The sequence below is a fragment of the Platichthys flesus genome, chromosome 15 (genome assembly GCF_949316205.1).
Source record: "Platichthys flesus chromosome 15, fPlaFle2.1, whole genome shotgun sequence".
Classification (NCBI taxonomy): Eukaryota; Metazoa; Chordata; class Actinopteri; order Pleuronectiformes; family Pleuronectidae; genus Platichthys; species Platichthys flesus.
In genome coordinates, this window is record NC_084959.1 from 7,136,168 (window position 1) to 7,150,367 (window position 14,200).

The 14,200-nt window shown below is 41.4% G+C and overlaps 1 protein-coding gene across 4 annotated transcripts in view; it reads left to right on the forward strand.

The window, feature by feature from the left end:
- Positions 1–13,735, forward strand: part of gabra1 (gamma-aminobutyric acid type A receptor subunit alpha1) — a 29,146-nt gene extending 15,411 nt beyond the window's left edge. For all 4 annotated transcript variants that reach the window (XM_062406854.1, XM_062406855.1, XM_062406856.1 and 1 more), the window contains exons 9-10: positions 8,735–8,937; positions 9,593–13,735. In XM_062406854.1, coding sequence (XP_062262838.1) covers positions 8,735–8,937; positions 9,593–9,913 — 524 coding nt within the window. In that variant the 3' untranslated portion in view covers positions 9,914–13,735. The remainder of the gene's footprint in view (positions 1–8,734; positions 8,938–9,592) is intronic.
- Positions 13,736–14,200: the final 465 nt, after the last annotated feature.

The following is a 14,200-nucleotide window of genomic DNA, read 5'->3' on the forward strand; positions in this document are numbered from 1 at the left end:
CCCCTGGCCCACAACATCCAGAGCTTTCCCGAAAACGTTACACGGGCACTCGATTTTGCGGCTCTGCGGCATGCAGCAGTTTTATTTTTTTTAATATATGCTTCCTGCAATGTTTCGCTGTCTTTTTTAGTGTTTAATTGTGAGTGTTTTAATCTGTGTGTGTGTGTGTGTGTGTGTGTGTGTGTGTGTGTGCGCGCCACAGCTTGCTACCTGCGGTGCTCATCACGTGTCGAGGGGAAATGAGGATGGCCTAGATTAGGTTCAAACAACTATCTAGGGCATGTGTGTGTCCCTCATGCTATCACTGCTGGTTCTGCTTCACGAGATTACAAGCGTGCTCGCACACCCACACGCACACGCACACACACGCACCCACACACCCACAACACACACACACACACACACACATGCACACAGTTGAATAACCACATGTACATGCCTTCATGAAGACACTGCACCGCTGCAGCTTCCAGGTGCACTAGGTAGGTCATTCATGTGATTAATATGCATCATCTGAGACGGCAGATGAATGAGCCCGTTCCTCAAAGAGGTTACAATGTCAATACCGATTTAAACGAATCGTTTGAAAGACATAGCAGGCAATCCGGATCTTTAATCGCCATCTTAATCCTTAAACTATCATCTGTGTCAAAGATTTATGGGGCACATAAAGCAAGTGTACATGTGTCTCGCACCATTAGGACGGCTGGGTACACTGAGCTGTCCCGTCACAGAGGCTCATGCATTGCCTATGTGTGCAGTATGTCTTCATGTTACAGACCGTCTCGATGAATCATATTCAAAAGTCAACTTGAATAACAAGCGACCAGGAAGCAGTCCGTGTCAACACAGAAGCATTGCGCCGCGTGTTCATGTAAGATGGAGGTTAATGTTTACTGCGGTCTCACTTCTCGAAATGATTGTTGTGTATGAAGGGGGAAATGTTTCCCAGCACCTCTGCCTCCATTTGTCTTGTTGTGACGTCGCCCAGGCTGCATTTACTGATTATTTCTGAGAGCGGCGCTTGTAAATGGCGCTTTGAACATTCAATGGCTACGACACGAGGCAGAGGGATGTCAGGAATGTGGAACAGGCGGCTAACGGCTTGGCAGGAACGGTTTCACCACGCCGATCGACACATATAACACCTGATGCAGCGTCAGGCCCCCTTTCAGAAAGGCACACCATCATATACATGATAGCAAATGTAATGATTTTCTGAATTATGTTTGACACGGTCACATTCCCAGCACAGCACAAGTCTAATTTAGTTGCATTCACATTGGGGTTAACCATGACACAAGGTTAAATACACACAGAGATAAATAATAAAACACATATTTTTATTATGGGTCGTGTTATAAATATATCACTTAATTATTGCCTCTTATGCACAAAAAAAAAAAAATAGGTTCATTACACGACACAACCAAACTGAAAAGCAGATCAGCACTGCCCCCATATGAATTTCATTAATTACATCTACTTTGATGATTGAATGGATATTTAAACAAAATGCTTCACATACGACGTGTGGGCAAATGGGAATTTAATAAGGCTCCCAACTTAATGTCTTGTCATCCAGTGCTTTCGGAAAATATTAGGTAAGCAAACGCTTTTATGATAAATTATGAAATTAATGAGAATTTTTTTATCTTAGAGGAGTCGTCGTGAGGAATGGGGACAAGCATTACCCGTGCCCATGATGGTCATTAATTAAATCTTCAAAGGGAAAAATAAGTTTTAAAATCCATCCCTGATGAAAAACCCTCTTCTCCCGTCATAACGTTATTTTTCATTTCTCCACCGTCCTCCAATAACACAACTCCATCTTGCCTTCGAGTTGCAAAATGATGTGCAAGCGCTGTGGCACTCTACAAAAAAAATCCTGCGATGCCAAAAATGAATCATGAGCGGCTACACAAAGACACTAAGTGATAAAGACTCATTATTAGAACAAATACGTGGATGAAACCAGCAATGTAACATACCCTCAGAATACAGACCAAAAGACTGCAGGGGAACAAACAAAAACCTACCAGGAAAAGTGCACCTGAAAGAAAATATGTCTCTTTTATATAATATATATGTGCCACAGGAGCAATGACTAAACTCCACACACGCACTGTAATCACTCCTCCAGCAGACGCGTACTCACAGCTTGGTTTCTCCTTGTTTTCATTTCAGCAGAACACAATATCGATGCATCACATAGTGCACCGGTAAGAATAATAATCAGGCAGCCACTGTGACATTATACTGTTTGTAATGTCGTAGTGCTACAGATGTGATCAGGTTTACATTTTCAACACAGATGTTCGATGCTGACAGAGCCCCCCCCCCGCCAACATGTACAAACAAAGCACAGTTTAAATTACATTATGTGACTATATGAAGCACAGCCGCTGCACTAAATCTTCTCCTCAAGCCTGCCCTGTAGATGAATAGGCAATTTGAAAACACAGCAGTGGGTAGAGTTATCTTATTTATCATTGTGCCCGATTAAAAGGCTGATTGGTTTACGGCTAGTTCGGTGTACTGGAAAAACCGTTGGCAATTTATTTATCTGCGGTCCAAATGAAAAAAAGCAAAAGGAAACAGCCACTGATGGCGCTGATATGAAGCTTGGTCCCCCCCCCCCCCCCCCCCGCGCCGCTCTCCCTTCCCCGTCTCCTCCTCTCTGTCTCTAAGCTGTCAGGGACAAGATTGCCTCCTTCTTCCCACTTTGAGAGCTATTGACTGGGCATTTATTGGTTCTCCCATGATGCTGTTTAATGTATCTGCTCATTAAGGAACAAGACCCTGTGTTTGTGTCTGTGTGTGTGTGTGAGTGTTCTGGATGTGTATGTACACAAATGTGAGCATGTGTGGTAGTCATCGGATATATATATAGAGATATGTTTGCTAAATGTGCACATGTTGGTTGTTCGCCAGTGGGTGTCTTCATAAATGAATGATTACTCTGTGACACAGTGCTTCCATGTGTGTATGTGTGTGTGTGTGTTTGTCTGTGTGTGTGTGCGTGTGTGTGTGTGTGTGCGTGCCAAGGCTGTGGTGCTGGAACACTCATTTAATTCAACTGCCAATCAAGACGTCAATTTGTTTCTGCACTTATGCAAATCAAAGGGGATGTAGCTGAAGATATTGTGCCTCTCAGTCCCCCCCCCCCCTCCTGAGGCTTCAGTTATTGATAAGGCCTGCATTGATGAGTAGCCACAGCACTGTGGGGAGATGTTGACAGACGTGCAACAAAGACAGCTTCTCCCCTGGGACCAGTTGAGAGGAAAATGAAAAGTTGCTTGACAACTCCCAACACCCCCCCCCGGCAGTGTTCATTCATCAACTGTACTTAGGTTAGTACTCACTGAGGTATCAGCACGAGATCCAGCTGATCGTCCACATTTTCCCATAAAAGCACAGATCCTGGAAATGAGATTTAAGTGTTTAGTGCCCACACCAAATGTTATCAACGAGACTAACTCAAAATCGTGCAGTTGTTCCATTTGTTTTTCACAACAAAATGAATACAAACAACTCTAATAGCGTAGTATTTCTTTGACGGATACGTTAAAGCGGCTCTTAGAAAATAGTACAGGTTTAGTAAGGAGAAAGATGGTGCAGCTCAAGATGGAACATTTTAATAATCAATATTTCAGTATTTCAACCTTTCTTGAGTACCTTTTAAAGGAACTCGTTCTCCCTCCAGTGGGGCTAAGTGCACGCTCACACATTGTGGGGAATATGGATTCCTCTATAACAATGCAAGTTCTTGACCTCCCTATGCAAAGTGCTTTGGGATAATATATGTTGTGATTTGGCGCCATACAAATAAAAACTGAATTGAATTGAATTGATAGTCCTGCAGATGTGCAGTCATCCCAGCGACTTCTAAAAGCTTTCTTACTGGCTCTGGCATTCCTTTTTCCATCCCTGCAAATGCATGGCAGGTATTCTCTGTGCCATCATTGTTCAGGAGCGGTGGTGCGTGCCACATAGTTCAATAACAGCAACTTTATCACGAGGCTCTTCAGCAACCTGCCTTGATGCTGGATTCTAAAAGCATAAGTGGCCTTTGAATGAGCACTCGTCCAGCTCCCCCATGCACGTTTGACCTCATCCCAGATTTTAATTGTCCGGATTGATTTATTGCCTTCTCGCCCAAAACATTGTCAGAGGCAAAATTCTGTCTGGAATCAGGAGGAATTGGAGCAGAGGGACAGAGAGAGGGAGAGAGAGAGAGAGAGAGAGAGAGAGAGAGAGAGAGAGAGAGCGAGAGCGAGCGAGCGAGAGAAAGAGAGAGAGAGAGAGAGAGAGAGAGAGAGAGAGCAGACATTTTCCTGAAAGCTCACTCTCCCCCAAAAAGACGTGTCTGTGGTTTGGCCTTGGTCCAGTCGCTGAGCAGTGGAGTTTGCCTGAGACCGGTCAGATTAGCTGAAGCCTGTCATGGAGGGATTGTCAATCAGAGCAATCAATGTATAATAGGAAACGATTAATTATATTAATGTCAATTAAAAAAAAATGACTTTGCACCATATGCTGAAAATGTTTGTTTGACCCGAAAGGACATACAAAGTTGAGCCCATTCATTATTTGTATCTTTGTCCGGAGCAATTAATCTTGTGATCCAAAGGCTTCTAAATACAGTTGAGCACTAAAACTCCATCAGACTGATCAGCCTGACTAAATTAAATCAGAACTCCCTATGTTTCACTTAATGTGTGAGACATTTTATCCCTGTTATTCTATAAAAAAATGCATATTGGGCTGTTTTCCAACATTTAGCCCTGTAAACCATTTCCTTCATGAGGCTGCAGTGATGTATCACCTCATTATCTATCACCTTTAATCTACAATTTAATTTCCCCATACTTGCTCTCTCGCACCATCTTTCTCCAAAGATTGTTTCCTATTTTATATATATGTGTATCCGAGAGTGAATCCACAAATAGAGGGCCAAAAAATCGCATTAGAAGATATGTATCGTATAAATCAAGTGTCGCTGATTGTGCACACGGAGCTAAATTGAGTGGAAGGGACTTTCCAGAATTGAGTTACTCCACTATTAATCCAGTTAGAACTTTCCAGATCGGTGACTTTGTTCATTAACAGCCCTCAAAGCCTCAAGTCTATTAGTTACAACATGTCAAATGGAGTCATTTAAACCCGGCTCTGGAGTCACGTTCTAATGAATCAACCCCCTCGTGTTCTAAATGGTTCCTAAGCAGAGCTGTCACTGGACGGACACACAGGAGGGGGGGGGGGGGGGGGGGGGAGGGGGAATAAACCTGGCTGTCCACCTTTACACATGTACATGCAGATGATTGTAAAAGATTCACACAGAAGAAATAAAAAAGACAAAGCTTTGATATTTTAAAAACGTTTTTTTTCTTCTCTCGTGGTTTTAAGACGTCGGAGGAGGAGGTGGAAGACTTGTTTCCATGACAACAGAGCCTGTCAAGCCCAGTAAAGTATATATGATCCAAAGCATCTGGGCGCTTTCATAAGGACTTGTGTAATACCCAGTGGAGCTGCCTTCATCATCCCCCACTAAAATGAACTGATTTACTGGGGCAAACTGAATACAGGTTAAACACCATAATGTGATAAAACTTCATTCAGCGTCTTTCATACCTGTTCTACTGCACATCACATGTCTCTGTAAAGTCGTATACATGCTTTCATCCTCCCCTGGACGTTTATATATAGATTTTCTAGTTGTTCCCAATAACAGCTGTCACGTTTGAATACTTCATCTTTCCCATACCTCTGTGGTCCACAAGGACAGTGGCACGGAGTGTGAGCTGTGCTCCAGCACCTGCCGAGGCCATGAGTATGCATAATCACTGGCGAAAATCACTTCACGCTGGCCGTGCTCCAAGGGAGGCTACTCTGGCACGCGCCTCATGAAGCAGTGACACCTTGATGCTAATGTCGCACTCCAGCAGGAGTCTTAACACGCTGCTGTCAAACTTTAAACGGCCTCAACTTCCTCTACTTGTTGAGAGGAACGTTTTCAGGCGGCTCCACTGTTTGGATTTCTGCCCGTGTTGAGCACAGCGTGAGATCATTTTTTTTTTTTCGTAGGACGTAGAAAACAAATCGTCCCGGCGAACAGAACAATATTAACGTTTTGCATTTTGTGTAAAAAGCTGCGCAGGTTTCTTCATTTATCTCGAGCAAATTAACCCAGGTGTGAACATAAATCCGAGCTGAGATAGAGGGGTATGGAAAATCAGGTGTGAATACATGAGTAAGCATGACTTGATATTACCATATCTCCTGCTGCCATGCACCCCCACAACAATGCATCAACAAACCAGTCAATGCCCTTCTTAGCGATGGGTGGGGGCGCAGAACAAGGTGTGGATTCTGTGACATCACATGACAGTATTATTACACTCACTATAGCATAAGAAATGACTTTCAGGCTTTACACCACAGTGTCTGAATTCCACAGCGGCTACCTTTATCTTTCACATCCTCCGTCTCCACCTGTGCACATCACAAACACAGGAAGCTAAGTTTAGGATATATAATTGGATTCATAATTTATATTTTTCGTTTGATCAAGCTGTGCTCAGGGCAGTTGTAGTATGTGTTGCTCTTAATCATTCCTCCTTCCGTCCTTTTTTTATCCATTTAAACTGACTATCTACCAGATACCTTTTCCTAAAGAACATGCAATGAAAATTTAAACAACAAATTATTTCAGAATAAAATACCTTTGACCCACTTTGTTATTCTTCTGGTGACATAACGAACACCAGGAATGTATGATCACACACCCCGTGTACCTAATATTCAGATGCAGTAAATCCATCAGAGGTGTCTTGTTGGCTCATGGCTAATGGCCAATCATTTATTTGGCTCTGACTAATGAGAACATAATACTCATCCTTTATGCTTCATGCCACAGCACCAGAGTCAGCAGTGCCAAAATCATGTGAAAAGGGAGTGGGAGGATGAGGAGTCAGTGATTCATCTCCTAACACTTCAGCAGAACAGAGGAGGAAGAGTCCATGAATCTGAGGGGGAACAGTAACATTTGAGGACGCGTGTAATAACTTAGTATTAGCTGTGGTTGCAGTTTGGAGGTGGTGGAGACAATAACAGAAACATTACATAACTGTAAGTGAATGTAATCCAATCTCTTCTGAAACTTGAATCTCTCGAAACTAGTGTTGATTCGGCTGAGCAAATATAAAAGGGTCGCCATGTTGCAGCTGCTGTTTGATACAAACTCTTTGTAAACAATTGAAAGCCGAATTAGAAAAGGCAGCTGTAGAATTATTCATATTAAGTTAAGCAGCTTTGTCTGAGGACTTTCATAATTGATGGTTCGTTCGCCACAAACATGACAAAGCCGAGAAAGTTTGAACCAAAGAGAAGTCGTAACAATCGAGTGAAGGGAAGGGAACACTGACAGAGAGGAGCGGTGGTGATAAATAGATCATAACAGCGCTGACTGACAGTTGAATAAACAACTGTCTGATATAGTCATTGGAGATATTGAGCAATATTCTTCACAGAGGTAGTTTTTCATTTCAGTTGTTGGCTGTTCCCGTCCAGCCCCTGCAGGGTGGCCTCCTTTCTTCTAACATTTAGAATCAGAAGAAGATTTTCTTTAATATTGGAGTTCACTTGAGTGTCTGGATCAACAAAGGATTGAAAAGTTCAAGTTGGAAAGTTTGCTCAGAATTGAGAGAAAGACACGATCATCCTTTGATGTTTAAAATAAATCTCAAGAAGCCGATTAGGAGACGTTTCTTTGGATCTTTTCAACATCACGGTGTGTGTGTGTGTGAGGCTATCATGTACATGTGTGTTTACCGTGCATAAAAATGTTTCTGCACATGCAGCATGTGTGTGGGAGGCCCCCCTCTGCATTTTTCATAGTTCCTGCTGGAGCCAGCTGTTCCTCACCTCCCCTCATGATAGCCCAGGCTGAAGCGGTGGAGTGATTGCTCCTTAGGCTGATGTTATTTGGTGTGTAAACATCTGCAGTAGCCTGTTCTGTGACGAGCAGCGCATTGTTAGCTGCGCTCTGACCCAGTTCCTCTGCTTCCCCGTGCAGGGTCTTAGCTTCCAGTAGCTAATGGTGCACTTGATTTTCCTCGACGGGCGTCCGCTCCTTTTATCAGGCACTTCGAACAAAGATCGTTCACTCTGAATTATTTTTATTGTGAATGCTCTGGCGCTGGTGTGGAGGTCAAATTAAGCGAGAAAGCCTATTTTTTAATCAGCAGCAGCATCTCTGAGGCTATAACTACATCTCTAAGCTGCATCTGCAGAGATCTCTTCCTTTCCGAGTCTATTAAAAGCACAAGCTGCAAGAGTGCTCACACAGATTAATGTGAGTGAACTGCAGGCTCATTGGATTTATTAATATATATAAAAACACTTTCCATGCACAATATGACGTCCCTATATCACGGTACCATCCCCATGCTGCATGTAAATACTTTGAATTCACTGCCAAATGGTAGCTAATGTCAACAGTAAATTCACTTTTATGGCACATCACTCCTCTAGAAATGGTTTGATGTCAAGAAATTGACGAGGTTGGCGACTCCAGGAACCAATTTGAAATTTCAGATATTTTTATATAATATGGAGTGTTAACATATTTCACCTATTTGATCTTAATACACTTAAGATACACAGGTGAGTACCGATAGCAGCTATATGATCTTAGATTTGCTAATCATGTATGGATCTTTGTTTTTCCCTGCAGGAGTGACCACTGTCCTGACCATGACCACACTCAGTATCAGTGCCAGGAACTCTCTCCCTAAAGTGGCCTACGCCACAGCTATGGATTGGTTCATCGCTGTCTGCTATGCATTCGTCTTTTCGGCCCTCATCGAGTTTGCCACAGTCAACTACTTCACCAAGAGGGGTTACGCCTGGGATGGAAAGAGTGTTGTACCAGAGAAGGTATGTGAGGCAACTCTTTTATAATGTCTTCCTCCAAATACAGAGAAAAACAAACAAACAAACATGGTATGGCTTGTGCGGTTATATGGCACGTGGCTGTGTTTCCAGGAAGTGGATGAAATCCTAATAAGACCTGTAACCAGTCACAGAAAAGAAAATGTTAAAAATTACATGCATGGAGTCCGTTTTTAAATGTTGCACCAGGAGAGTTAGCACTTAGCTGCAGAGGGAGCAAGGCAGAGGCCGGGAACATTTATTTTGTTGTCGCAGGCTCATCTCATAGAAAATGCAATTTGAGTAGCATGACATGAACATGAATAGTTTAGTGTTCATCTTGTGCTTTCTGCTCCACTTGTCTCCATGCTACAGTTAGCAGCGCGGTACTCTCACTACTCTCCAGCAGTTTTATTTTATTCCATGGATTGTTCTTATTATTAATTCTTAGATGGCTGAGGTTAATGTTTATATTTAGAAATGCAGTTGCTTACAATTCAAATGAAGTGGATAGTGGTCTAAGACCACTGTGGACCCTATGGTATGTGGTGGTGAGGAATGAACATTTCAAATATACATGTACAGTCAAAGCTATAACCAGAACTCTTTGTCCTTTTTTTTTGTATTTTTCCAAATATTTCCCCCACAAAAACAAAATCAGCAAAAGAAGAAGAAGGAGTCCCTCCTCAAGAAGAACAACACCACAGCCTACCCAGCTGCCACTGCTACAGCCTTCGCGCCCAATATTGCCAGGGACCCTGGATTGGCCACTATTGCCAAAAGCGCACCGCCGCCCCCGTCCGAGCCCAAGGAGGAGCCAAAGCCCAAACCTCCAGAGGCCAAGAAAACCTTTAACAGTGTGAGCAAGATAGACAGGATTGCCAGAATAGCCTTCCCATTACTCTTTGGAACCTTTAACTTGGTCTACTGGGCAACTTACTTGAATAAGAAGCCCAAACTGCAGGGAATGGATCCACACTAATCCATGTTTCGTTCCTTTTAAATTATATCTGTAATTATTTCACTTTCTTTCTTATTCCTCCTAAAAAAAAGTGTTTATTTTCAGACGAACATGGTGTCCATGCTGGTTTGAATTCCCAGTCGTTGCATTGCTTCTATGTTTACCTAAATTTTGAAGATTTTGAAAAAAGAAAATAGAGGAGATAATAGAACGAAAACGAAACTGACTTTTGAGAGGGTGTTGTTCAGCTCCGGGACAATGCTACTTAGAAAATACTAATATAAATATATAGCCAAGAGAATGCTATTCTACAACTGCACATAACCCAAACTGGCTTTCTTTTGTTTCAGTTTCTTTTTTTTAAAGTTTCTTTCCAATTTTATTTGAACATGTATCACAGACACGGGAAAAACATATTTGTGTATATGCATGGGCAAGGCATCGTATCGTTTACGTTAAAATGTATTTATTATACTGATCAACATTGACTGATGGCTTAGTTTATTTGATATCAGCAGCAAAATGCTACGCTCGGTCTTTGTCAAAATATCTTCCATCCTCTGTAGATGTTTTATGAGGTTGATTATTTTATTCTTCAAAGATATGTTAGGGTTTCTGCAATAGCAATAAACATGTCTCAGTGGACACACCATTTATTTAGGGATAAAAAAAACAACATCTCTGTGCTCAGCATTGAAAATATCAATTTCCTTTCACAGCAATGTAAATATAATCAAGTGTTAGAGATGTCAATATTATGTTTAAGCTTTGCAAAATGTAACTAAAGGGTATGTTTATTGAATACATGGAAAAGTGAACTTTTATTTTATTTTCATTTTGTTTTTTTTGTTTTTGTTTATGATACTTTCTACGAAAAAGAGTATATACTGATCTAATTCACGCTTAAGTGACTGTTTCTCACAAAGTTAGCGTTTCCATTCAAAGCTGCTTTCACGATGAAGTAAAATATTGTTCAACTGTGTGTTTGTGTGTACACTGATGGCAACAACAGCAACAACAACATCACCAGTGTAAACCTGAGATTGACTATTTATGAGTAAGAATGTAAAAAAAATTTCATCTCAAATTCCTGGAGTGCATTTTACATTTAGAATTAAAACACGTATTATTTACTTATTTTGTTTGTTTGTTTTTGAGCTTTTAACTATTGATGACGCGGCCTCGTTTAAAAAAAACAAAACACCATTTATCGCAGAGTACAGTTAGCATCGCTTAAAGACGAGTGGGGCACACTGAGAAGGAAGTGCCTTTTTACCGATATCCCAGTTGAAGGTGTGATGGCTGTTACTTGGCATATTGATGGCGCGATCTGTATTTTCCATCCCATTGTTTCCTCCCTTCAGCCGAAAGTTTAAAACATACCACTCAGAAAGTACCAGCTACACTGCCTTCAGTATCACATGGCCGTTTGGACTCATTTGTTGCTGCTTTTTGGTGAGCAACAGCGAGAGACAGGGACAGAGACAGAAAGAGACAAAGAGAGGGAGGAGACGTTGAGTCGAAGTGGCACTGTAATCTTACTTTAGCCGGCGCTGGGTTTCGCGCAGAGGACTTGTCTTGTAGTTCTACGATAGTGACGAAGATGAATATATTTTTGTAGCATGATGTCAATCCCCCTTCTGAGTAAAAAAAAAAACAAAAACAGAAACTAACGCAAATGTAAAAAGAATGCTTTTTTTTTGTCTTGAACATTGCTTGCTCTTTTTTCTCTTCTTTAAAACTTAAAACACACACACACACACACACTTTAGAGAAACACTTCTTCTCTGATTTGGCACGTTAAAGGTATCTGAACCGTCCATTTAAAATTATGTTAATGTAGCAATATTAATGAGCAAGGGCTTTTCTTAGGAACTGAACCTGACACTCAGTCTGGGGGTGATATCCATTGTAGCTTTACATTGACCCCTCCTACTTGTGGTATCATCAGTATGCTGTACATAGAGATCAAACTCACTATTTTACGCAATGTATCAATGCATTGTGCATCCAACCGGTGTCCAGACGCACTTGGCTCCCGCTCTTATCTTTGTTCTGCAAAATCTCCACATTCCTCGCCGTGGAGTGGGGGTGCATTGCATTGCATTGCATTATACGCTCTGGGCGTGCTTTCTTTGGGGGGAATATGTTTTACAGGGCACTGAACAGGCCAAAAGAATGCAAGGACTCTCTCTGTGTCTGTGCACTGAGGTGGGGAGATCACACGTTCGCCAGAGGGTAACAAAAAAGACATTGGTGGTTGTTGCTATTGTTATGATTTGCATCATCATTATGGCTAATACTGAACCTATCCCCTGATGGCAGATGCCAGCCGTCTACTGTTCACAGCCACTAAACCTACAAGCTGAGGGTCACGGAACTGCAGAAGTTCAGGGTGAAGAGTTGTATAAAGATATTTGAATTCTAAACTATTGTATGTATGTTTATTATCATGAAGAAAAAATATATATACATATGTAAAATACATAATGCATACAGTATTTGATTATATTAATGAAGATATTAGCTAAGATGATGATGAATATTGTTTGTATTATCAACCTATTGTTATGCATTTTGCACATTTAGAAGAACAGCAACATTTACATTTATGTAGTCAGCTTTGTGCTATGCAAGGACAGCTTTGAACCACGTCATCGACCTTCTCTCCCCGATCATTGTGTTTCAGATTCCCAAGCTATTATATATATATATATTAGAAAAAAAGAAATTCAAAAAAAGCTTGGCTTTTATATCAGCTGTGCAAACCATTCGCTTCTTTTGTTTTGTTTTCCAACCATGGCTAAACAGGGTGACGGCAAAGGAAACAGTGGATTATCTCTTTTGTTTGCACTTTGTGTCGATGGTTGAGGACAAAATTTGCTTTCATCGTTGATTGCACTTTTTCCTCTAGGGACATGCAATAAAGTGACTGGACTGAGAAACCAGGAGAAATAATTATAACGATATCACCCTGTTGATCATATTTCTGTTCACTCCTCGAGCTTGTGTGTCATTACAGAAATTGTGGCAGGGGAAATGTTATTTTGCTCAATGGGTCTTTTTTTTTTTCTGCTTTCCAAAGCTCAATGATAAAACAGGGAGCGCCAGAGAATTTGACTTTGAGAAGGGAAGAGTGAGTTTTGTACACTTTTCTGCCGGGAATGTTTTTGATACGCCCCCCTATCTTGCACTCCAAGCAGGATCAAAAACAGACGCCATAGACCATTTACAAATATATCGAGCCAGGTCAGGTTTTGCTACACCGCGCTCCAGAGAGAGGGAATGTGAAATATGAGGCACAGTGCAATCATGAGCTTCCAACGTTAACCTTCACACTCATATGCAGAGCACCCATGTAAATAGCACATTTGTAGGCACGTCACTCATTTGTTTCCTTACGTTTGATGCAAGGTCCATTGCAGTTCTCAGCAGCACTTGCTTTTCAACACTGAGTTTTTTGGTTATTCCTAAAATACCTACTGGAGTTTTTTCTTGTATTTTTATCAGCAAAATATGTTCTGATTTTCACTGAAATGTAAAAAAAAAAAATACTAATTTTCTAAAGCACAAAAGTTGATAACGGCAAGAGAAATGATAGATTAGAGACTGTATACACACGGACACGGACACAGACATCCATACACTCTCACGATGCACACAGACATACACACTGTACACGGGAATGTGTTCGGAGTTCAGTGACATGGACGAAGGGTTCCGATGGGTGTAGATAAAACGGTGAACCTTCTGTAAATGTTTTCTTTTGTTTCTTTTGGTTATGATATGGCCCCTGTAGAATCTGATTCTCTGCATTAGTCTTTAAATAAAAAGAAAACAAAGTGAAGTCGTGCCTTTCCCTCTGTCCTTGTGTGCTATGGATTTACCAGAGAGAGATCTTTGTCTTTGTCCGGTCCGCTTGAAGTTCACTGATCACAGGTGGTAACAGTGGAAATCATTAACTACTCTGCAGGTTTAAAAATGTGCTACATTTTACATGATGTGTCAATTTTGTATTTAAAACACAGAAGAAGATTTTTATCCGGACCGAGACTGAAGGATTGTTTCTCAGTCTGTCAGTCGGTGAGTCAACAATTTCACCATGATATCTAACTATTAGATGGGCTGCAATACAATTTTCAGGCTGGCCGGCAGGCATGTGATTCCCAAAGGCCGAATCCCTCTGACTTTGTTGATCCTCAATATTTCCCTGAGGTGCCACTAACATCTTCCTGTGAGCAATTTCAAAATCTACTTCCTAGACTGGAACAACTTTGGCACAGATAAGCCTCTAAACAGAAAACATTT